This window comes from Mytilus californianus, unplaced genomic scaffold (genome assembly GCF_021869535.1).
Source record: "Mytilus californianus isolate M0D057914Y unplaced genomic scaffold, xbMytCali1.0.p SCAF_3, whole genome shotgun sequence".
Lineage (NCBI taxonomy): Eukaryota > Metazoa > Mollusca > Bivalvia > Mytilida > Mytilidae > Mytilus > Mytilus californianus.
In genome coordinates this window covers 114,940,857-114,967,432 of record NW_026262679.1, presented here as the reverse complement: position 1 = coordinate 114,967,432, position 26,576 = coordinate 114,940,857, and the positions used below count along the sequence as shown (strand labels likewise).

Sequence of the window (26,576 nt, the reverse complement as noted above, 5' to 3'; positions counted from 1 at the left end):
GACACTTCCGGTCTGACGTCATAAATTACTATCCCTTTATGGAAACCAGTCCTCAAAAAGAGTGAAATATTTCTCTTTCTTTGTGTGATTCAAGACATTCTGAAGTCATGTCTTCTGGTGAAACAAATATGGAGACATGTACTTCGTCCGACGAAAGAATAGACATCAAACGGGTACGCATTGAGTCGACTAAATAAGAAAAAAACCTGCCTGAATTGTCGCAATTATAGACGCCATTTTTGTGCATGTTTTTTCTAAAATTAACCCGTTTCAAGAAAAAAGTCACGATTTTCAGGAGTCTCTTTACAAATTTTATGACCAAATTTACTCTTTAAGTAGATACAGCTGGTATTTTTGTATAACGAAAGAGAAATGGTTGAAAACTAAAAACTCCACCCAATTTTCACTTTGTCATTGTATCCATTCAGGAAACTGTCAAATCTAGATCTATAATGGAGCCAACCAAATTCTAATGGACCACTTATTTTAACTAATGCATGATTTATTATGTTGTTAGAAAATGATTGTTAAATCATATCTCTGCATTCATGGCATTGTAGAGATAAATATATTTAAAATAATTATGCTGAACGTCCTGATATTGTAAAAATTCTGCTGGTTGTCACTATTATTTTTATTGCAAAATATCAAATAGGTGTCGGTCCTGTGCCAAATTTTGGTGGTCAAAACCATCAGACCACCACTTTTCCAGATCACTGTGATAACAGTTTGGAATTTGATGAAATTAAGTGCACTTTTTAATATTTGCATTAAAAGGCATTTTTTGAATTACTATTATTTACATGTAAATAGGAGATATGGTATGAACTGTTTGCCATGTAAAAATCTACATGATCTAAGGGCAAGGATGTAAACAATTAAGGTTCATTGTATGGCCTTCAACATTGAGAAGATATCATACTGTATGTGTTTTGAATGGACGGGGTACAAATATTTGGTTGTTTGTATTTATTAATATATGCCACTTAGCCAAATAAAGTGCTTCAGATCGGAACTATTTGAGTAACAGTACTACATGTATGGCCTCATCAGAATCAGCTATGGCTCGCCATTTAAAAAAGTGATGTTTCCCAGGACTCGTCTCAAAATATCTAATTGAGAACCCTGTTTGCATAAGGACATCTCACATCATTGAGTTGAACACTCAGTTAAGTAGAAGTACATTAATATTGTCAGTCCTGTTAAAATTTCAGTTTGTTCAATGCATTTGCACCTCTGATGAGTAGAACTCAGTTGATTCAAAATCACAGTTGTCTCTGATATATTTTAAAGTCCCCTCGTTGAAGGAAAGTGAGCATAAATTAATCCAGAAGTTTAAAGTAAAAAAGAAAAATCTAAGAAAAAGGAAATATTTTAAGTTTGAAACAATTATTCACATATTGATATAACGCCTAATCACTTGATATAACGAATCAATATATTTTATAAGAGCAACACGACGTGTCACAACTGTCATTTGGGACAGGTTCTGCTTACCCTTCCGGAGCACCTGAGATCATCCAAGGTTTTTCAAAATTTTGGTGGGGTTCATGTTGTTCAGTCTTTAGTTTTCTATGTTGTGTTTTGTGTACTGTTTCTTTTCCTCTTTTTCATTTTTTGCCATGGCATTGTCAAGTTTGTTTTCAAGTTATGAGTTTAAATGTCACATTGATATTTTTCACATCTCTCTTGAAATTTTATTATTTTTATTGGGCATGTTGGGCATCAAAATGTCAGAGTTCTCTCAATTAATTTTAGTTATACCAATTTAATAACAATCAAAATGGCTACTCAAAAGTTTTGTTTGTTGTCGTCTATGATGTTTGACCATGCAAAAAATTATGGTCATTGAACACATTTTACTTGAAATAAACTAGACCCAAGGTAAGAAAAATCAATTAAAGATGAAAGAATCAGTAAAATTATACTTAATCTGATAAAATTTAAGACTTAACCTTAATTATATAATGGACAGCTAGTTTAAATCCAAAATTTACAAATGTCTTTTTCTGTTTCTCTAGATCTATGCAAGTTCACTTCCTTATTTTATACATGTACTTCCTTACAAATGTATTTTAGTAAACACGTTGTGTATTCTTTTCCATCTTGTTTTCATTTGAAATATTTTTTATACAACATAAACTAGGGATGCAAATGTATAGGAGTAAAAAAACATCTACCTTAACATACATGTACATGTACTAAGTTGACAATATGAGTAAGTGAGTTACAATATGTAAATGGGAAATGCCAGATGGAACTTGTGACCTCAGACAAATTGAACTGTTTTAGTGGGTCCATTCAACTTCGACTTGTGAGGGTTTCATTGTAATGTAACCCTGTCCCCTTAATTATTGTTCATTGACTTTTGGAAATTTTACATAGTTCACATGTTAAGGTATTGCCATTTTAATTTCATCATTTACATTTTACTAATAAAATTACATGCAGACTAGATATGTCTCTGTATCAACAGTTAATATATTTTATTTTGTAGCCTGAGATGACTCAATTATTAAAGACACAGACATCAGTTCAACCTGAGGTTTCTGAGGACTATTTAAAGGATCGAGATCCTTGTGTTAAACAATTTGAACACTGGACAGAGTACGAACAAGTATCTTTTGTTCAGCACTTGTTATCACGAATGTGTCATTTCCAACATGGACAGATTAATGCATTTCTTAAACCCATGTTACAAAGAGATTTTATTTCTGCATTACCAGGTAAAAACTTGGCTGGAAATTTTAGTTGTGGATCCATTGATTTAAGTTTATTTTGTCACTTTGCTACTGGCCAGTGATGTTATTTGCTTGTTGGTAATAAACAAAGCAACAAACAAATGAAAAAGTCACACCAAATTTGCATTCTCCAGTTGTTACATTGTACAGAAAATGCCAAAACTTTTAGTTCAAGAATAATGTAGAGTATGTTTTCCCTAATGATCCAAGACATATCTATTTTTGCTTTTATACAAAAGCTTGGTAATTTGATTAAAGTATTTGTATGTACCACCCCAAATTTACTACGCAGAATGCAAGACATAGGGAAGATAAGCAGAGAGTGATAACAGAAGGAATTATTTGTATATATCTGAATATTCAGAAGATACATATGTAAAAGAGCTGAATAATCCATTCTTGTATGCAGATGCTTTTTGGTCTGAATTTCTGTCTCATATATATTTTTGATTCAATGAATGGATAAAAAACTTAGATTTTTTTCTATTTTGATGATAAGAGGACAACTGTATTTGTTATATGGAATCATTACTTGGTATACAGTTAAAAATAAGAAAATTTGGTATGATTGCCTATGAGAAAACTATCCACTAGAGACCTAAGGACCTGCATGTAAACAGTAACAGGTCAGCCTTTTGACTTCAACAATGAGCAAAATACAAACTATATAGAGTAAATTAAAAAAGCCTTGGGATGACAAAATGTGCAACTATTCTAAAGGAAAAAAAACTGCATGATTTCTGCTTAAAACAAAAACAAATTCACCTGACCTTGACCTTATTTCATGTTTCAGTGATCATGTACATGATGTATGGTCAATCTTAAGTTTTCAGGATTATAACTTGCAGGTCAGTTTTACTTGAAACTGCAGGTCAACTATCATTATTTGGTGTATTGAATGATGGTAAGGGGTACATGTCTGTCTGACAGAGCTTGTACGTCAAGTTCTCCATGACAGACATCTTTGAAAATATTTAAACATCATTGGTTGAGCAGTGAATTAACTACTGCATGTTATGTGCTGCACATAAAACAGTCAAATAATGATAATAACATTGTAATTTTTCAGCAAAAGGTTTAGACCATATAGCAGAGACTATATTATCCTACTTGGATGCCAAATCATTGTGTTCTGCCGAACTTGTATGTAAAGAATGGCATCGTGTTATATCAGAAGGAATGTTGTGGAAAAAATTGATAGAAAGAATGGCACGAACAGATACACTCTGGAGAGGTCTAGCTGAAAGAAGAGGCTGGTAAGCATATGAATAAAAAGATATAAATAAATCTTTACTACACACAAAAATCTTAATTTCGCCTGGTTTTTTTTCTCTCCTTAGTCGAAAATTATTTCAGAATCATGCCAAAATAAGTGTAATAATAGCAAGATGGCAAAATTACACATGTAAGTTATGGAGATATTTGAAATCAATTATCTTGGGTTCTTTTTTAGCATACTAAATTTTTTAACATGTATATTCATGATAAAATCTCCACGCTTTCCATTTCATTTTTGCCACTGATTGCTTTTAAGGCTTAAGCTTTTAGCTATCGCACAATGATCTACCATGACTAAGAGAACATGAGAAAAGAATGATCATATGACATCCAGCTGACCTGGTCATTTATATGGTCAGGTCAATTGAAGGAAATTGAATATAAGTGACATAGATCTACATGACAATACTTTAGTTGACAGATAAAGAGGCCAATAAGATATTAACTATTATTGATATACTTATAAATAAAAGTAAGAAGCACTTTAAAAACAAAATTAACTGTATTCAAAGGAAATGACATTTTTTTTTCTCATGAGAATATGTTTTCAACTGCTGACCATGAAGAAACCGATTGGAATGATTGTTGGTATATTATGTACAATGTTTCGCACGACTTTTTTTTGTAGGATACAGTTCTTGTTTAAGCCTAAACCTGGTGAACCATTAAAAGATCATAAATTTTACAGAAATCTCTACCCACAAATTATAGAAGACATTGATGTAAGCAAACAAATATGTAAATCATTAACTTAAAGTATACCATATCAATTATTGTTAATCTGTCAAGAAAAATTGATTGACAAGGTGACATTTTTATGATTTCAGTACATAGGTTTGTGATGAAAGGAAAATGAACAATACCTTGCTTATTAGTCCCCTACCGACGAAGTCGAAGGGGACTTTAGGTTTGCACTCTGTCCGTCTGTCTGTCTGTCTGTCTGTCTGTCTGTCCATCCGTCAGTCCAGCAAATCAGTTTCCCACATGTTTTTTCTTCGTGCTTGAGGATATTGATTTGATATTTGGTGTATTGTTTTATCATTACAAGTTACAGATCAAGTTCGAATTTTGTTCCAATTTGATGATTTTGTACAGAGTAATGGTCCTTGGACTTCGAAAATTCACTCAAATAATCAGTTTTCTGCACTTATTTTCGTCATGCTTGAAGATATTGATTTGATAATTGATATATAGTTTTATGATGACAAGTTACAGATCAAGTTCAAATTTTGTTCCAGTCTGATGATTTTGTGCAGAGGTATGTCCTTGGACTTAGAAAATTCACTTGAATAATCAGTTTTCCTCTCTTTTTTTTCGTCATGCTTGAAGATATTGACTTGATATTTGTTATAAAGTTTACATCATGACAAGTTATAGATCAAGTTAGCATTTTGTTCCAGTACTATGAATTTTTAACCGGTAGGGGACTATGTATTGCCATGCAATACTCTCAGAATGCTTGTTAATTTTTAAGTTATCTTTTTCGAATTGACTAATAAATTTCAAAATTATTTTTTATGCAATGAAAAAATATTGTATAGTGGTATTTTATTGGTAACACATTTCTTCATGTGTACATTTGGTATAATTACACCTTATGTAATAATCCTGGGTTTTGATTGGTTGATAGCCAGTGTATTTTTCACCAATTTACTTTTATCAAATTAATATCGTTCATTTTTAAACAGCGCCGGGGTATATGCAAAAAGGATATGCCTTTTTTACCCTCTCTGCCGTGGTATTTGCCAAAAAATACTCTATCCGACTGGACGCTTGTAATGTCACGATCATCAATGCGTTTTATGTCACGATCATCAATGCTTTTTGTACGTTAACATTCGGTGTAATTAAACAGATATAGCATGTTCTTGAGGGGTATTTGCGAAAAATACCAGTCTTGAGAATGAATTTCCCTTGCCTTATGGCTCGCGAAATTTAACATTCTCTCGACTGGTATTTTTCGCAAATACCCCTCCTTAACATGATATATCTGTTTAATGTTTTGTTGTGATGATTGTAAATTATTTATTTCCACTGACATTTCGATTATTTCAATGGAATATCCTATATGAATAATGGAAATGTGGGGTATATTTAATGTAATACAGTATAGTAAAACATGGAGAAACATCTACAGTGTATAGATCAAACACAGTAATATTTTGTTTTCCCCGATAGAGAAGAACATATTTATCAGCTTAATCTATTTCCATGTATGTGATAATTTCTGAGGAATATGAATGTCAAGTTTTGATATATGTCTGTGACCTAGAATATCACCTTGGAGTTTATCTATCATATTTTTTCTGTTGAAAACATTTGAGAAGAAAATATAATTTAAACTGTTTATTAGCTTTTAAAAATTTGAAAGAAAGTCATTGTATCAACAGGGACAAAACTTAAAGGGAGCCCAGTCGCCCATGGCTCCTAGATTTTGAGCTGGGCCCCTAAACTTCAGGTAAATTTCAGTTGAACATATAGAAACTAATTATGAAATATCTGGTCTGGGCTCCCAGCTTGAAATTCCCAAGTTTAGTCCCTGATCAATAATGAAATATCCAGAAGAAATAGGGAAAATTTAAGAAGTTATCTCTAGAATTTTATTTTACAGACAATTTTTTTTTAATTTTCATCCCCTGTAGCAGACTTTTCTTTAAAGGTATTCTATTAGACTCTCAGAAGAGCTGGAATGTATGAGTGAATTGAAACAAAGACCTATGATCTGGTTTTTTTTTCGTCCTGACATTTTAGAATGGAAACAATCTTTAAGACCATGTATATATCATTTTTTCAGAGAATAGAAACAAATTGGAAGACGGGTCGTCACACATTAAAGCGCATACACTGCAGGAGTGAGACAAGTAAAGGTGTTTATTGTTTACAATATGATGAAACCAGAATTATCAGTGGATTAAGAGATAACACAATAAAGGTAAATAAGTTATCAATATTAATGATAGCATCGATTGTAAAACAAATGGCAAATACAATTTGTTTGATATAAAATCTATAGATATATTTTAACACTCTGAACTCTGACGTAGTATTGTTAAATTTACAACCTTGCACTGTCAGTAACTGCCTCACTTTTGCTCAAGACTAGTCAATTTATTTGCACATTAGTTGCAGCGCGCTAGTTTAAGGATTAGAAAGTGTATATAATGTTATAAAAAAAGCTGAAGAAGGATTCGGTTGTGTATATATTGTTCTAACACTCTGTGCACAGTTGAATTAATAAAAAAATCATAGCCAGGGTTATTTAAAGGGCAAATCAGAAAAAAAAAAGCCATTTAAAGAAAATGAATGACCTTGGTCTAAGGCCTTAGAAGAGATTATAGTCTTGAGCTTATAAATTCTTGTATCAAGTTATCAACTCCGTTAAAATGGTGTCAACATCTACAAAAGTATTTTTGTATAGTATTTTGTTTTGCAGTTGTATAATAAGAACATTGTAGAAGGTAATCAAGAATTAATATAATCTATATATTTATATTACAGTTATGGGATCGTAACACGTTAGAATGTGTGCAAGTATTGACAGGACACACTGGGTCTGTATTGTGCCTACAGTACGATGATAATATAATAATATCAGGCTCTAGTGACTCAACTGTCAGGTGAGTGTCATCACAACTGCAATGTTAATATAATTGTATTTTAGTGTCCTCTTCACTATGTGTGCTTTCAATGTAATATTTCTTTTTTATGCCCCTGTCGTAGCAGAGGGTGGCATTAAGGTTTACCCTGGTCTGTCTGTATGTATGCCCCGAAATTGGTTTCCATTTTCTAACTTTAGTTTGCTTCAACCAAATGTTATGAAACTTATACACAATGCTTATTACCACAAAACTCATATCAAGTTCGAATTTGGGTGGTGTCACTTCTACCATTCTGGAGTTATGCCCCTTCATAAATGGAAAAAATTATGAATTTTTCGTTTCCACTCTCTAACTTTAGTTTAACTCAACCAAATGTTATGAAACTTATACACGATGCTTATTACCACAAAAAACAGATCAAGTCAATTTATGGGTGGCGTCACTTTTACAGTTCTCTAGTTATAACTTTTATATGCAAGCTTGAGCATCATCTGTGTCCCATTGACACATTCTCCATTTTTTTTGGTAAAAGTGTAAGTTTCAAATGAAAGAAAAAGGTAAAAAAAAGGGTTACTCATAAACTTATGTCCAAAAAATAACCAGTTGAAAAGAAAATACCAATCAGGGCTTCATAATTTTTTGAAAATGCACTTACCCATGGGAAAGTTACCTTACAATTTTACTTTCCCGCATCAGTTTTCACTTTCCCGTTCTTATTTTTTTTTTAAAGTCTGAAAAAAAAGCTTGCCCAACCATTTCCCCTGAAACTGACGAACCTGTTTTTCATGGTCATACAGACGGTCTCTGTCCTTTTTATCAATTTCATCTGGTTTGATTACATTACTGTTTAAGTTGAGTAATTTCTGTTTCTTTGATGAATCAGTGGAGATAAAATATTTATGCAAACTCATGGCTTCATGACCTCCATTACTGTTTACTGATAATAACTAACTACCGCTGTCAACGCAAGGAAACAAGTGATTACTTCAGGGAACCAGTTTCTAAACTAGATTTTGTTCAACAGTCAGGGGAATTACTGAAATAATTTAAGTAGCAAATTCGAAATTTTGTCACAAATTGTGATTTTGTAGTTTTACCAAAATTTTTAACATATAGGTTTAGATTATATCTTATTATTAGTAAAATTGGAAAAAAATGAACCTTTTTCTTCTTTTAAATAGCAAGGTTTATGCCTTTGATGCAATCATTTAGCTGTAAATTCTATATTTGTTGAAAAAATGCTATAATGAAGGCTTTACATAATGAACTGATACTTTCTTAACAGATTTTTCCCAGCAGTGGGAGTAATTTTCCTTTAAAATTCAAGGTTTCATCTTACAGATTATGTAATAACATTTTACTGTTAGTGATAAAAAATTAGTGGGGATAATTAAAATATTAATACTTAAAGAAGTGATTTTTATGAAGAAAATAGAGGTATGATACTTAAACAAGTGATTTGCATGTCATTATCCCAGATTCATGGGATGGGTGATTATTATAGAAAGACAACTCTTACTTCCAACATTTGTGGACACAATTACTTGAATCAGTGATTTAAAAATCACTCATTTAAGTAAGTCCCATGACTGTTCAAAACCTACTTTGTCAAACAAGAATACGACGCATCGGAAAGTACCACGTAAAGACGATTTACTTACCAGACGGGAAACTGGTACCTGCATTTTCGTTTACCCGACAATTTTTTACTTTCCCTGGGAAACAGGAAATGGGAATTCCGAAGCCCTCACAAACAAATTTTTTATCAATTGAAAAAAACTTAACAAGTTATCTAGATAAAAAATAAATGACGAAAATTTTTTTTTTACATAATTAAAAATTATTTTTACATATCACTTCTCTAGAGGAGAAAGATGATCAACCCAATTATCACCTTTGTAAATTTAAAGAAAAAAGATTTATAAGGTGGATGAAAACTTGTATTGCTAATCTGTATACTTTTACATTTACACATTGTTTATTTTACAGAGTGTGGGATGTAAGAACTGGAGAGATGACAAACACACTTATTCATCATTGTGAAGCTGTATTACATTTACACATTGTTTATTTTACAGAGTGTGGGATGTAAGAACTGGAGACATGACAAACACACTTATTCGTCATTGTGAAGCTGTATTACATTTACACATTGTTTATTTTACAGGGTGTGGGATGTAAGAACTGGAGAGATGACAAACACACTTATTCGTCATTGTGAAGCTGTATTACATTTACACATTGTTTATTTTACAGAGTGTGGGATGTAAGAACTGGAGAGATGACAAACACACTTATTCATCATTGTGAAGCTGTATTACATTTACACATTGTTTATTTTACAGAGTGTGGGATGTAAGAACTGGAGAGATGACAAACACACTTATTCGTCATTGTGAAGCTGTATTACATTTACACATTGTTTATTTTACAGAGTGTGGGATGTAAGAACTGGAGAGATGACAAACACACTTATTCATCATTGTGAAGCTGTATTACATTTACACATTGTTTATTTTACAGAGTGTGGGATGTAAGAACTGGAGAGATGACAAACACACTTATTCATCATTGTGAAGCTGTATTACATTTACACATTGTTTATTTTACAGAGTGTGGGATGTAAGAACTGGAGAGATGACAAACACACTTATTCGTCATTGTGAAGCTGTATTACATTTACACATTGTTTATTTTACAGGGTGTGGGATGTAAGAACTGGAGAGATGACAAACACACTTATTCGTCATTGTGAAGCTGTATTACATTTACACATTGTTTATTTTACAGAGTGTGGGATGTAAGAACTGGAGAGATGACAAACACACTTATTCATCATTGTGAAGCTGTATTACATTTACACATTGTTTATTTTACAGAGTGTGGGATGTAAGAACTGGAGACATGACAAACACACTTATTCATCATTGTGAAGCTGTATTACATTTACACATTGTTTATTTTACAGAGTGTGGGATGTAAGAACTGGAGAGATGACAAACACACTTATTCGTCATTGTGAAGCTGTATTACATTTACACATTGTTTATTTTACAGAGTGTGGGATGTAAGAACTGGAGAGATGACAAACACACTTATTCGTCATTGTGAAGCTGTATTACATTTACACATTGTTTATTTTACAGGGTGTGGGATGTAAGAACTGGAGAGATGACAAACACACTTATTCGTCATTGTGAAGCTGTATTACATTTACACATTGTTTATTTTACAGAGTGTGGGATGTAAGAACTGGAGAGATGACAAACACACTTATTCATCATTGTGAAGCTGTATTACATTTACACATTGTTTATTTTACAGAGTGTGGGATGTAAGAACTGGAGACATGACAAACACACTTATTCATCATTGTGAAGCTGTATTACATTTACACATTGTTTATTTTACAGAGTGTGGGATGTAAGAACTGGAGAGATGACAAACACACTTATTCGTCATTGTGAAGCTGTATTACATTTACACATTGTTTATTTTACAGAGTGTGGGATGTAAGAACTGGAGAGATGACAAACACACTTATTCATCATTGTGAAGCTGTATTACATTTACACATTGTTTATTTTACAGAGTGTGGGATGTAAGAACTGGAGAGATGACAAACACACTTATTCGTCATTGTGAAGCTGTATTACATTTACACATTGTTTATTTTACAGGGTGTGGGATGTAAGAACTGGAGAGATGACAAACACACTTATTCGTCATTGTGAAGCTGTATTACATTTACACATTGTTTATTTTACAGAGTGTGGGATGTAAGAACTGGAGAGATGACAAACACACTTATTCATCATTGTGAAGCTGTATTACATTTACACATTGTTTATTTTACAGAGTGTGGGATGTAAGAACTGGAGACATGACAAACACACTTATTCATCATTGTGAAGCTGTATTACATTTACACATTGTTTATTTTACAGAGTGTGGGATGTAAGAACTGGAGAGATGACAAACACACTTATTCGTCATTGTGAAGCTGTATTACATTTACACATTGTTTATTTTACAGAGTGTGGGATGTAAGAACTGGAGAGATGACAAACACACTTATTCATCATTGTGAAGCTGTATTACATTTACACATTGTTTATTTTACAGAGTGTGGGATGTAAGAACTGGAGAGATGACAAACACACTTATTCATCATTGTGAAGCTGTATTACATTTACACATTGTTTATTTTACAGAGTGTGGGATGTAAGAACTGGAGAGATGACAAACACACTTATTCATCATTGTGAAGCTGTATTACATTTACACATTGTTTATTTTACAGAGTGTGGGATGTAAGAACTGGAGAGATGACAAACACACTTATTCATCATTGTGAAGCTGTATTACATTTACACATTGTTTATTTTACAGAGTGTGGGATGTAAGAACTGGAGAGATGACAAACACACTTATTCGTCATTGTGAAGCTGTATTACATTTACACATTGTTTATTTTACAGAGTGTGGGATGTAAGAACTGGAGAGATGACAAACACACTTATTCGTCATTGTGAAGCTGTATTACATTTACACATTGTTTATTTTACAGAGTGTGGGATGTAAGAACTGGAGAGATGACAAACACACTTATTCATCATTGTGAAGCTGTATTACATTTACACATTGTTTATTTTACAGAGTGTGGGATGTAAGAACTGGAGAGATGACAAACACACTTATTCATCATTGTGAAGCTGTATTACATTTACACATTGTTTATTTTACAGAGTGTGGGATGTAAGAACTGGAGAGATGACAAACACACTTATTCATCATTGTGAAGCTGTATTACATTTACACATTGTTTATTTTACAGAGTGTGGGATGTAAGAACTGGAGAGATGACAAACACACTTATTCGTCATTGTGAAGCTGTATTACATTTACACATTGTTTATTTTACAGAGTGTGGGATGTAAGAACTGGAGAGATGACAAACACACTTATTCGTCATTGTGAAGCTGTATTACATTTACACATTGTTTATTTTACAGAGTGTGGGATGTAAGAACTGGAGAGATGACAAACACACTTATTCATCATTGTGAAGCTGTATTACATTTACACATTGTTTATTTTACAGAGTGTGGGATGTAAGAACTGGAGAGATGACAAACACACTTATTCATCATTGTGAAGCTGTATTACATTTACACATTGTTTATTTTACAGAGTGTGGGATGTAAGAACTGGAGAGATGACAAACACACTTATTCGTCATTGTGAAGCTGTAATATGAGGCAGGCGTTACCTGTGAAAGGGGACGAAGAATTATTTTTTTTAATTCAAACATATTTTATCTTCAAAATCTGTTAAAAAAGAAACGGAAATACCGTAACGTTTCCGATTTTGGTTCTGTTGTTAGGGATTTTAGTTGTGACGTTATTTTACTTATGACGTCATATTCGATGTAAACAAAGAAACGCTATCATCAGGTAACGTTTTTTCATATCAAAGAATAATTAGAAATGAAATTGTTATTGTGTTCCTTCCTATATTTGACTGGACTGATAAATATATATTTCACTTTAAGTCTCATGACACACGAGACCGGAAGAAGGAAGTAGATTTCTGCGCAAATGCGGGAATTAAAAAAAGTTACAAAAAAAAAGTTAATGATTTTGAGTTCATTAGTACAATGAAAATTTCGGGAAATTTTCCCGATTTTTTTATTTTTTTTTTTTTTTTATTGATTTTTCTACCGTAATAGGGGACTTCGTCCCCTTATTACATTTACACATTGTTTATTTTACAGGGTGTGGGATGTAAGAACTGGAGAGATGACAAACACACTTATTCGTCATAGTGAAGCTGTATTACATTTACACATTGTTTATTTTACAGAGTGTGGGATGTAAGAACTGGAGACATGACAAACACACTTATTCATCATTGTGAAGCTGTATTACATTTACACATTGTTTATTTTACAGAGTGTGGGATGTAAGAACTGGAGACATGACAAACACACTTATTCATCATTGTGAAGCTGTATTACATTTACACATTGTTTATTTTACAGAGTGTGGGATGTAAGAACTGGAGAGATGACAAACACACTTATTCGTCATTGTGAAGCTGTATTACATTTACACATTGTTTATTTTACAGAGTGTGGGATGTAAGAACTGGAGAGATGACAAACACACTTATTCATCATTGTGAAGCTGTATTACATTTACACATTGTTTATTTTACAGAGTGTGGGATGTAAGAACTGGAGAGATGACAAACACACTTATTCGTCATTGTGAAGCTGTATTACATTTACACATTGTTTATTTTACAGAGTGTGGGATGTAAGAACTGGAGAGATGACAAACACACTTATTCATCATTGTGAAGCTGTATTACATTTACACATTGTTTATTTTACAGAGTGTGGGATGTAAGAACTGGAGACATGACAAACACACTTATTCATCATTGTGAAGCTGTATTACATTTACACATTGTTTATTTTACAGAGTGTGGGATGTAAGAACTGGAGACATGACAAACACACTTATTCATCATTGTGAAGCTGTATTACATTTACACATTGTTTATTTTACAGAGTGTGGGATGTAAGAACTGGAGAGATGACAAACACACTTATTCGTCATTGTGAAGCTGTATTACATTTACACATTGTTTATTTTACAGAGTGTGGGATGTAAGAACTGGAGAGATGACAAACACACTTATTCATCATTGTGAAGCTGTATTACATTTACACATTGTTTATTTTACAGAGTGTGGGATGTAAGAATTGGAGAGATGACAAACACACTTATTCATCATTGTGAAGCTGTATTACATTTACACATTGTTTATTTTACAGAGTGTGGGATGTAAGAACTGGAGAGATGACAAACACACTTATTCATCATTGTGAAGCTGTATTACATTTACACATTGTTTATTTTACAGAGTGTGGGATGTAAGAACTGGAGAGATGACAAACACACTTATTCATCATTGTGAAGCTGTATTACATTTACACATTGTTTATTTTACAGAGTGTGGGATGTAAGAACTGGAGAGATGACAAACACACTTATTCGTCATTGTGAAGCTGTATTACATTTACACATTGTTTATTTTACAGAGTGTGGGATGTAAGAACTGGAGAGATGACAAACACACTTATTCGTCATTGTGAAGCTGTATTACATTTACACATTGTTTATTTTACAGAGTGTGGGATGTAAGAACTGGAGAGATGACAAACACACTTATTCATCATTGTGAAGCTGTATTACATTTACACATTGTTTATTTTACAGAGTGTGGGATGTAAGAACTGGAGAGATGACAAACACACTTATTCATCATTGTGAAGCTGTATTACATTTACACATTGTTTATTTTACAGGGTGTGGGATGTAAGAACTGGAGAGATGACAAACACACTTATTCATCATTGTGAAGCTGTATTACATTTACACATTGTTTATTTTACAGAGTGTGGGATGTAAGAACTGGAGAGATGACAAACACACTTATTCATCATTGTGAAGCTGTATTACATTTACACATTGTTTATTTTACAGAGTGTGGGATGTAAGAACTGGAGAGATGACAAACACACTTATTCGTCATTGTGAAGCTGTATTACATTTACACATTGTTTATTTTACAGAGTGTGGGATGTAAGAACTGGAGAGATGACAAACACACTTATTCGTCATTGTGAAGCTGTATTACATTTACACATTGTTTATTTTACAGAGTGTGGGATGTAAGAACTGGAGAGATGACAAACACACTTATTCATCATTGTGAAGCTGTATTACATTTACACATTGTTTATTTTACAGAGTGTGGGATGTAAGAACTGGAGAGATGACAAACACACTTATTCATCATTGTGAAGCTTATTACATTTACACATTGTTTATTTTACAGAGTGTGGGATGTAAGAACTGGAGAGATGACAAACACACTTATTCATCATTGTGAAGCTGTATTACATTTACACATTGTTTATTTTACAGAGTGTGGGATGTAAGAACTGGAGAGATGACAAACACACTTATTCGTCATTGTGAAGCTGTATTACATTTACACATTGTTTATTTTACAGAGTGTGGGATGTAAGAACTGGAGAGATGACAAACACACTTATTCGTCATTGTGAAGCTGTATTACATTTACACATTGTTTATTTTACAGAGTGTGGGATGTAAGAACTGGAGAGATGACAAACACACTTATTCGTCATTGTGAAGCTGTGTTACATTTACACATTGTTTATTTTACAGGGTATGGGATGTAAGAACTGGAGAGATGACAAACACACTTATTCATCATTGTGAAGCTGTATTACATTTAAGATTCTGTGATGGCATCATGGTTACATGTTCAAAAGTAGGTCATCTTAAGATGAATGTTTTTTAGTCTTGACAGCAAGGATATCTATAAATTGTCTGTGTTGTATTGTTACCCGCCTTTGAACTGAAAGTTTGCTACCGGCAGGAAGTGAATGTCATACTGACACATCTAGTTCATAGAATATCATGGGTTTCCTTGTATCAAAGAGATTACAAATGTTGTATTGTTACCACCCTTAAACTGAAAGTTTGCTACCAGCTTGAAGTGAATGTCAAACTGACACATCTAATACATAGAATATCATGGGTTTCCTTGTATCAAAGAGATAACAAATGTTGTATTGTTACCTCCCTTGAACTGAAAGTTTGCTACCAGCAGGAAGTGAATGTCATACTGACACATCTAGTTCATAGAAAATCATGGGTTTCATTGTATCAAAGAGATAACAAATGTTGTATTTAAATGATTTTACAGAAGTAACAGTCAAATAGATATTTCTTGATATTACATCTGATATAAACCGGGGTATACTAATTCTCTATTAAGTCTGTTTTTGTTTGAAAAAAAAAGAAAATTCAAGCTTTTGTCATTATATAATCTGCAACTTTAGGAATAATTAATGGAAATTAAAAAAAAGGGAATTGCTATGGCAATAAGATGGCCTTAAGAGTAAAGTTATCTACTGACATTCAGATTATCTGTTGGTTTTAGGACAGATCAATAGCAGTTTGGGACATGCAGTCACCGACAGAAATTAACCTGAGAAGAGTGTTAGTAGGGCATCGGGCAGCAGTTAATGTTGTAGATTTTGATGAAAAATATATCGTCTCTGCTTCAGGGGACAGAACAATCAAGGTAGGATATACTGTATTTTATCTTAAGATCATGGGTTAAAGATATCTTTTCATGACACTTCATTGTGCAATTTTTGAGGAATATAAATCATAAATCATGTTATATTTGTCATTGGACATAAGAAGTGGTGTTTGAGACATATTAAGCTATTTGATGACAATTATTAGATTAGATTTTATTGTGATTGTCTTCTCTTTTTTTTTGTAAGGGGGAAGGCATATATCCCAAATACCATTGTCTTGATCTGCATTCCATTGTTCTCAGCTCATTAATAATAACTTATTGTAATAAAGTATTGCAGACAGTGTTAAAAGGACTCCATTCTTAAAAAAAAATATGTGCAAGTCTGACAGTATAGGCCAATAAATTGTAACAAAATGTGTTTCAGGTGTTTGTTTTGATTGTGGAAATTTTTTTAGAAACAACTGATTTTCCCTGTTAAAATTATTATTTATGTCTACTAGAAAAAATCGGAAATACAGTAGACTCCACCTAATCGGATATCGGCTAAACGAATATATCGGCTATTGTAATATTATTTCAAAACACCAAACCCTTCCCTATATGTTTAATGTTAATTTTATCGTGTAATCGAATATCGGATATAAGAATATATCGGCAAATCGGATAAGAATATTCAGGTCATTTTGTTCAAAACCATGCACAATCGGATATTTTCAATGTTTTTCTGACAGGAAATGGAACTGGAAGTTACGAATTTACAATCTTGCAGACAAGAAGATTTTGTTTTTACTAAATAAAAGGAACTATTTCTTAATAAATTGTTGTCTTTAATCATTGTCTTCCTTTGTCATGTGAATTAGATGCCCTTTTACTTCAAATGGTTTGAATTTATTTATATAATATGCAAGACTCAGTTGACAAGTTGACGTTGCTGTTTGGAGAATTTTGATTAAACTCTAAATGTTCACAGAATCAGAAATATTATCTAAACTGAATGTACCTCCTTCTGAATAATTTATTGCAATATAAATATAAATCCCTTTTGACAAGAGAAATCTGACTTTTGTCAGATATATTTTTTTCACATGTGCAAAAGTAACCACATGTCATGGACGCCATTTTGGATGTTTACAAATTTGTGAGGAAGCCTCTAGAACTATGACCTAAATATAAATAGTCTTCAGAAAACGTAAACTTTATGCAATAATATTTTATCAATCATGATTATTTTCATAAATTTGAATTTGATTATTTAAAGAAATAAAATTATAACAAATACGATTTTAGTTTGGAGATTCTACACAGACATGCTTAGATCTATTTATAGCCAAATTAGTTTACCTGTGTGATAATGTAAATAATGGATATTAATTTGCTTACAAAACAAATAAAGACAAACTATGGATGGAAGATAATAATTCACATAAATATTTCAGGACATTTGATTTATTTTAATAAATAAAGGATTTATAAACTGCAAACAAATTTAATCATTACATAATCAGCTGATAATTTTTTACACAAACATCGTGGTGATGTAACTGATAAAAATCACTCCATCAATCCTCCAGCCCTTTCACATATTTAGCAATTGTCAGGGTTAATAACATCTCAGGATTATATCTACTCATTATTGCAGAATATTCAATGAATATACATTCATCGTCTAATTGAATATATCGGGTAATCGGATATTTTTAGCTGACATTTTGGGTATCCGATTTGCCGGAGTCTACTGTACCAAACATATATACATGAAGATGAGCTTTTGATGATTACATGACTTTATCATATGTACACTTATTTACATGTAAAAATTATATTTCATAGTCATCATCATATTTTAAAATGGATTATTGACCGCATAGATCATGTACTGCAATGGCTTGCAACTAAGTTCAAATCCTTGACCTTTAAAGTTATTTGCCCTTGACCTACATCACAGTTATTGACAATTGCATTAATATATGTTTTATACAGTAGTTGTCAGTTTAATAGATACAGTTTAGATTTAATTACAACTGATATAACAAGGTATTTACAGTAATATTGTTATTATTAGGTATGGAGCACATCATCTTGTGAGTTTGTTAGGACATTAAATGGTCACAAACGAGGTATTGCCTGTTTACAGTACAGAGATAGACTTGTTGTTAGTGGCAGTTCAGACAATACAATCAGGTATAGTCAGTATGTTCCATCTTGAATGTCAATTCTGCTTTGTCAGGGGTTCTGTACAAAAATTAATTACCATTGGCATTTAGTGGTCATTTAAGATAAGTTGATGCTTCCTTTAGGTTTTCTAATAGACTTGGTAATGATGTCACTTGAAAAACAAAATAGAAAAGGGTTGTGCCAACCATTGTGCATCACCTTGCTCAGAGTGACTGCAAGAAACACCAGTTGAAGTTTAATTTTAAATTTTTTTTTTTTTTTTGTCATTGGCCGAAGTTTGGCATAAAATATTGACAATTTAAAATACTGCTCCTCTGATGTATAGTTATTTCCTTATTATCAATGAGATTGTTGTCTGATCTAGTCCATATCTAATCTTGTCCATTGGTGAATGCCTCTCTGATCAGTACCATATCTAATTTTGTCCTTTGATGAATACCTTTCTGATCAATACCATACCTAATCTTGTCTATTGGTGAATACCTTTCTGATCAATACTATATCTGAATACCTTTCTATTCAATACCATATCTTATCTTGTCCATTGGTGAATAAAAATCAAGAGTAGTATTATTAAATAACAATACTGTGATTGCTGTTCTAATGCACAATTAAAAATAAAGCATTATAGATATCACGGAACTGTAGACTGCGATTATGCAAAGTTGTTGGCAATGTCTCCGGCAGTGAACCTTGGAATTAAAGGCAGGTTCATCCAGTTATGAGTTTGAAGTTTAATATTTATCAATATTCATGAAATAGTTGATATGTTAAAGAAACATTTTAAAGACACTTATGATGAACCTTTATTGTCAATAAAAAACAAAAGGAGGACAAAAATTGTTATAAAAAGAATTCGTATGAAAAATCTATTTGGCAAGTTTTAATTTTCACAAAATCAATATATACACTTGTCAAAACCAAAGCAACTTTGATACTAAAATACAATTAAATTAGCAAAATAGTTGTTTATCTTTTTCTTACAAAAGTATATTTAAATCATAACCATACATTTTCATGCAGTTGATAGGAATTGCTGTTTTGCCTATGCAATCAAATGAAGATTTTAAATTAAAAGAGAAAAGAATATCATTATTTGGTAACACATATGAAATTAAAAGGCTAATGGTAGAGTTATATTCATGCTGTTTGTTTGTTTACAGGTTGTGGGACATTGAATGTGGTGCTTGTCTACGTGTTTTAGAAGGACATGAAGAATTAGTTAGATGTATAAGATTTGATAATAAACGTATTGTCAGTGGTGCCTATGATGGGTTTGTATTCATTATTTTTTGTAAATCTTCATTGGATGATAACCATAAGAAAAAAAGTTGTGCCGAGATTCCTTGTTAATTAAAATAGTTTATGGTGGATAACAATTTTCCTGACTGACAGCTGTTTATATATGGCACACCTGCAAACTTTTTCAAATCTATCGTTGATTTCCTCCAGGACAAGTGTTGACAAGACTCTTGAAACCTTCATTATTTTAACAAAATACCCCTAAAAGAGTCATTCAAGTGAGTTAAATGACAGTTAAGCAGTACTTTAAACTTTTCTCTTCAGCTGTTATTCTGAATTTTAGTGATGTGAAAGATTATTTTTGGAGTTAATTTACAAACACAATAATGGTGAAAATTTCTGAAGAAGAAACATGAAAAGGATTTAAGTTCCATTCTTATTTTGAATGTTTAGTTAATGTTAATGCATATGCTATAATTTGAATATTAAGTCTGAGGAATTAATGTGCACTCATTACATGGATTATAAAAACAAATGATAATATTTTTATAGAAAAATCAAAGTATGGGATCTTGCAGCTGCCTTGGATCCACGAGCTCCAGCAGGAACTCTCTGTCTCAGAACTCTTGTGGTAAGTTAAGTTGGCTTTAAATTCACCTGTCTTAATTTTAATTATATATGATCGGTTTTATTATAATGGCCTATAAAGTTTGTCTGAAAGTGAATTTTCTAAAGTATTGGTATATAAACATAGCTCGGAATATTAAGAAATTATTAAGTTTATTGTTCAAAATTCTTCAATTAAACTTTCAAGCTGTGTACAAATTTTTATGCCCCCGCCGTAGCGGAGGGGGCATTAAGTTTTACCCTTGTCGGTCTGTACGTCCGTACGTCCCAAAATTGGTTTCCATTCTCTAACTTTAGTTTGCCTCAACCAAATATTATGAAACATATATACAATGCTTATTACCTTAAAACACAAATCAAGTTTGAATTTTGAGTGTGTCATCTTTACCGTTCTAGAGTTATGCCCCTTTACAAATGGAAATATTGCTAAATTTTTCGTTTTTGTTCTCTAACTTTAGTTTGCCTCAACCAAATTTTATAAAACTTATACACAATGCTTATTACCACAAAACACAGATCAAGTTTGAATTTTGGTGGCGTCACTTATAACCGTTCTAGAGTTATGCCCCTTTATAAATGGAAAAATTGCTGAATTTTTTGTTTCCGTTCTCTCATATTAGTTTGCCTCAACCAAATGTTATGAAACTTTTGAACAATGCTAATTACCACAAAACCCAGATCAAATTTCGAATTTTGGTGGCGTCACTTTTACTGTTGAGAGTTGTGCCCCTTTACGAATGGAAAAATTGCTGGATTTTTGTTTCTGTCTTTAACTTAATTTTGCCTCAACTAAATGTTATGAAACGTATACACAATGCTTATTACCACAAAACTCAGATCAAGTACAAATTTGGGTAGCGTCACTTTTACAGTTCTTGAGTTATGTCCCTTTATAACATTATATGCAAGCAGGGGCATTATCTGTGTCCCCATTTATTTAACTATAAAAACAAAAACATAATGTCAGTTTCAGACATAGGTGTGCTGTTTTCAGTGTCAACAGTTGTTAAATCTTCATATTTGGAGCAAATTAAAGAAAATTCAATGTCTGACAGATCTGTTAAGTTATTAATATTTGTGTTAATGAGTTTCTGATTTGCTTTACTTTACAAAAAGTCTTATTTGACATCAATTCTAATTATTGCACTCATTTGTTACATGTGAAATGAAAGCACTTATTTTTATACGACGTATTATGGCATACCGTTGTCCGTCTGTCCGTCCGTCTGTCTGTCCGTTGTCAACATGTCGGACATTAACTCAAAAACGCTTAAACTAATTTGCATGAAACTTTGGTGAATTGTTATTATCTATTGACGTGAGCTCCCTTTCGTTTTTTATAAATTTTAGATTTTACGTATCCAAGTTTTGGGGTTTTATTCATTAAAAAAAGGGGGATTTTCCAGTTTTTGGACAATAACTCAAAAATGCTTTCAGCAGTTTTCATTAAACTTTGTCGACTGATTTATATCTATTAAGATAACCACCCTTTAGTTTTTTTATAAATTTCTGATATGACATTGAGAAGTTATTGAACTTTATTGTTTGAAAACACGACGGGCGTATCATGCGCTCATGGCACAGCTGTTTATTTTTACAAATTTAATAAAAGTGCTTAATTCTTACACGTGTGACAAAGACACTTAAGCCTTGCATGAGTCTGCCACAACTATCAAAAATCAGACTTATAGTCAAGCAATAAGAAAACATTGAAGTAATCTCAGAAAGAAATATCCTGTTATAAGTAAAGAACAAAAATATTTTAGTATGGTTGGACAAAATAGTAGTAGACTTTTTATTGAAAATTAAAATAGTCTGTGTCATTACAGGAACATTCAGGGAGAGTATTCCGTCTGCAGTTTGATGAATTCCAAATTGTGAGCAGTTCACACGACGACACAATTTTAATTTGGGACTTTTTAAATGTAGAACCACCAGAAGGAACCTCTCGATCACCTGTACGGACCTATACTTATGTGTCAAAGTAGCTGTGATAGTATGTAACAGATCTGAAAGCTCAATAAGTGTACATTGTGGACCAATAGCTTGAGTGAATGATGGCAGTATAATGGCAATATATGTATACTTGTCTGCCAGTTGTTTGACCAGTATCATGGCAATATACATTGTATGTATATTTGTCTGCCAGATGTTTGACCAGTATCATCTTCTTTCTGTACCACTACTTCGGCTGCTGTTCATAATTCTGTCAAAAAATCTTTAGCTTGTGCTGAGTTGATCACTGTAATCAGGGCTATTTCTCTGATTAATCAACCTTTTATTTATATTAAATACAGAGATCAATTTCTAGAGTAAATTGGCCAATGTCATCAGTAATAACCAGCAATAACTATTTTAACTGAATCTGCTTACTATATTTTCGAACATTTTCGGTAAAATGGCTAGGTTTTGTCTTGGGCTGTTCCAAGATGTAATGAGATTATTCCATCATGGAAGAAGGTTGATTTTTGAATCATTTGAATTTGAATTTTCACTTATGATATCTTTGATAGTTTATAGTGGTCTTTTGAATTTCACATTGTTATCATCTTCAATGTACTGATAGCAATTTTTTTTATAATGGTGAGTTACTGTCTGTTTACTTCAATAAAATGATTGAGTGAAAATAATGATACAGACTTGTTAACTGTTTTATAAAGATATTTGGAGCTTAGTAGAAATATTTTAGTATATCTGTGTGTCTTGATTGTAAGGAATGATAGAAATTGTTGTCTTAAATCAGGTTTTGTGACATTTTAAGTATTTTGTTATGATCATGGTGATAATATTGCTATGAATTTAAAAATTGTTTTAGTGAAAATATACACAGACTGCAAGTTCTGCTACTGTTGCTTTCTTTTTGCAAAGGCCATCTTAGATAACTAATAAATGGATCATATGACTTTGCTTATGCCACCTTAGTGGACGTGTTGTATGTTATTTAATTATAATTCAACAAAATGTGAACATTCATTATTGACCAACCATCATACAAAGACTAATGTAATCATCCTGTCATTAGCCTCAGGTTGTTTGCTTTAGCTTCCAGAACTATTTTATTGGTGTTTTTCTTCCTGTGTATGATTGTTAAACATGCAGAGCATTAGTATTTTGTATGCTTCAGTTGTTCATTGGTATGATTAATAATACATGTTAAATTGATTTGTTTTGGGATATTTTTACATTGGTCAAAACCAAACTTATAGATTTGGTGCAGTTATTAAAACCAGCTCTTAAAACCTTTCGGTAATAAAATATGTTCTACCCAAATTTTTAAGAGGTCAGATTACAATAGTATAAAACGCCTTATCGCTCTTTTCTTCATTTACTGGACATCACAGGAGAAGAAACGTTGTTGTCTGTAGAGAAAATAGCTTGTACCAAAAAGTAAAAGTGATTGTTGTGTGATGTCAGTTGTTCAAGTGTTAATAAATCTTGGGTCTATTGTTGCAGACTCCCAAACAGCGATAAGGTCTTTTACAACTAAAATAAATAGTACTATTTTGTGTGTTGTAATTTTATGATTGGACTATGTATGTTTATATCTAGGCATGTCTTGACAAATGTTTCATTTAAATGAACTAGGCAACTGAAAAATTGTAATAACCCTGATGTCTTCTTATATGTTACATGAATCATATTCTTTAAAAATAGGGGAAAATTTGTAAAACTCAGGTATGTGAGAAAAATGACATTGAATGACGAAAATCAAAGCCTGGTTATATCAACAAAAACAGAAAATCTTTACTCAAAGCCTGTTTATACCAAGAAAAAACAAAAGGATCCTCTTATTTCAACTCAAGTCTTTCTTATTTATGAATGTGTAATAAGATTTTTAACGTATAAATGTACTTAAATGTTTTTAAAATATTGTTATGGGTTTTTTTTGTGTATGAATGATATGTAAAAATGCACATGAAGTGCTGTGTATATGTTTAGTTTTGTGTTAGGAGGAATGATTAATTAACAAATATTCCAGTTTGAATTCATTGTATGCCTTTCCATTTTAGATGTGTGGTTTTGTTTCTATTGGTTATATCGTCCAAATATCATTTTCCTACTTCATAATCAGTTTTAACAGGGGTTAAATTTTCTACCAAACTCAGCTAGCTTAGGGCTATGGGTGGTTTATATCACTACTGGGAAAATTATATTGTCTAGCCTTGAATTTTATATTTTAACAAAATTTTCACTACATATAACACATAGATATGCCAAAATAATTTCAGACTTAAGTGTTAATTTTCTAAGATTATTTTATTTGGTATCTTTATTTTATGAATCTGAAATCTGTATTTATATAAACAACACTTCAATCTATTTTTAAATACCAAACTATTTTTTATAAATTTGATTGATATTGAAACTACAAATAAATAACATTTTTTGTTTGATAGCCATCATAATAGAACTAGCAAAATAATATAAAAAAGTAGCTCATTGTAAATAGTCACTTAATTCAAACCATATTTGATGAGATAGCCTAAGAAACAATGGTAAAGTCATTACTGAGCTTTTTTTCCTGTTTTATTTCTTGAAAGATTTACAACATGGCCACCGATCACAGAGTGTTAGTGTAGTCCCAATTTGTTCCCAACTAGCCTGTCAGGGATTTCTTATTAAACAGCTAGCCCTATTTTAGACAAAAGCTTCAAATTGAGGCTGTTTTTAACCCCTGTCTAAAATAGATTTTATTCTAAAATCCTACAGTCTATAGACATGATTCTATTAAAAGTGCACATTTTTTTATCACTGATTTTTTTCTGCATAGACTTATAAAGTCTAATCTATCATCTCGCTTATTAAGGAAAGAACAGTATTGACTATTAAGTAACCTACATTAATACCCCCTTATAACAGAAAAAACAACTTTGTCTCTACAAAAGTATTCATTAAATAACATATGCCTAAAATGTATAATCAAAGTCAGGTTAGGATTGCAGAAACCTATCCAAATGAAAATTAAGATAATACAATTAAAGATTTTATAAATACAGAGTTTAACAAATAAGACACATCGACATTTCACACTAAAAATTCATTTAAAAAAACTGCTTATTTAAAAAAAAAAATTGGATTAAGCACAGGTATATTGAAATGGTTCCACTAGTCAATAATTCTGTCACATGATTTTGGTTCCGCAAAAAAAATTGTTTTTAATTAACACTATACATGAAGGAGATTATCAGCTACATCTATTTATGAAAAAAGAAATATTCCATTACTACAAAATTAGAGAAATCACCCATGGAATCAATTTCATTTCACTTTTTCTTTTTAAAATCATAGGTTTTTGTGATCTTTGTGTTTATGTAATTTTGTTAAAATTTTGTTTGTATTAATTTATATGAATTTGGGGAAACCTTTGGCAGCAATGCAGTTTCATTTTCATTGTGTGTTAAATCTCTCATCATAAATAGACGTTTCCCCATGAGAATAAAATCTTTCTATAATAATGTCATGAAAGTGAACAAGTTATCTACTTTTATTCAAAATTAAAAATAAAAAATATGAGTTTTATTTGATACTCTCTTGTATTCTTTTGAATTTTTTTACACAAATTGACCTTTCCAGTAAATTTTTTAAGATAGTGTATAAATACACGATTGGAATATTTAATAAATTGTATTATATGGTATTGTCACTATATATTTAGTACACTTGTTTTATTTATTTTCATGAAAATTTTGGCATTGTCATAGTGCTTATGTTGTATGTTTCTCTCATAATATAAAACAATTAAATTGTTATAAAATGG

The 26,576-nt window shown here is 31.7% G+C and overlaps 1 protein-coding gene across 1 annotated transcript; it reads left to right on the top strand.

Moving 5' to 3' along the window:
• Positions 1-26,576, top strand: LOC127735888 (F-box/WD repeat-containing protein 1A-like). Its single transcript, XM_052246308.1, has 12 exons — positions 1-173; positions 2,498-2,726; positions 3,811-3,997; positions 4,648-4,741; positions 6,814-6,951; positions 7,518-7,636; positions 15,886-15,991; positions 16,667-16,810; positions 18,837-18,955; positions 20,113-20,223; positions 20,744-20,822; positions 22,648-26,576. The coding sequence occupies exons 1-12, from the start codon at positions 108-110 to the stop codon at positions 22,804-22,806; spliced, it is 1,551 nt and encodes a 516-aa protein (XP_052102268.1). The 5' UTR covers positions 1-107; the 3' UTR covers positions 22,807-26,576.

Bases quoted from the DNA above. Each gene is read 5' to 3' on its own strand.
- LOC127735888 (XM_052246308.1), top strand. From the start codon at position 108: ATGTCTTCTGGTGAAACAAATATGGAGACATGTACTTCGTCCGACGAA. The intron at 2,727-3,810 runs GTAAAAACTTGG...GTAATTTTTCAG, and splicing joins TTTTATTTCTGCATTACCAG to CAAAAGGTTTAGACCATATA. The intron at 4,742-6,813 runs GTAAGCAAACAA...TCATTTTTTCAG, and splicing joins AAATTATAGAAGACATTGAT to AGAATAGAAACAAATTGGAA.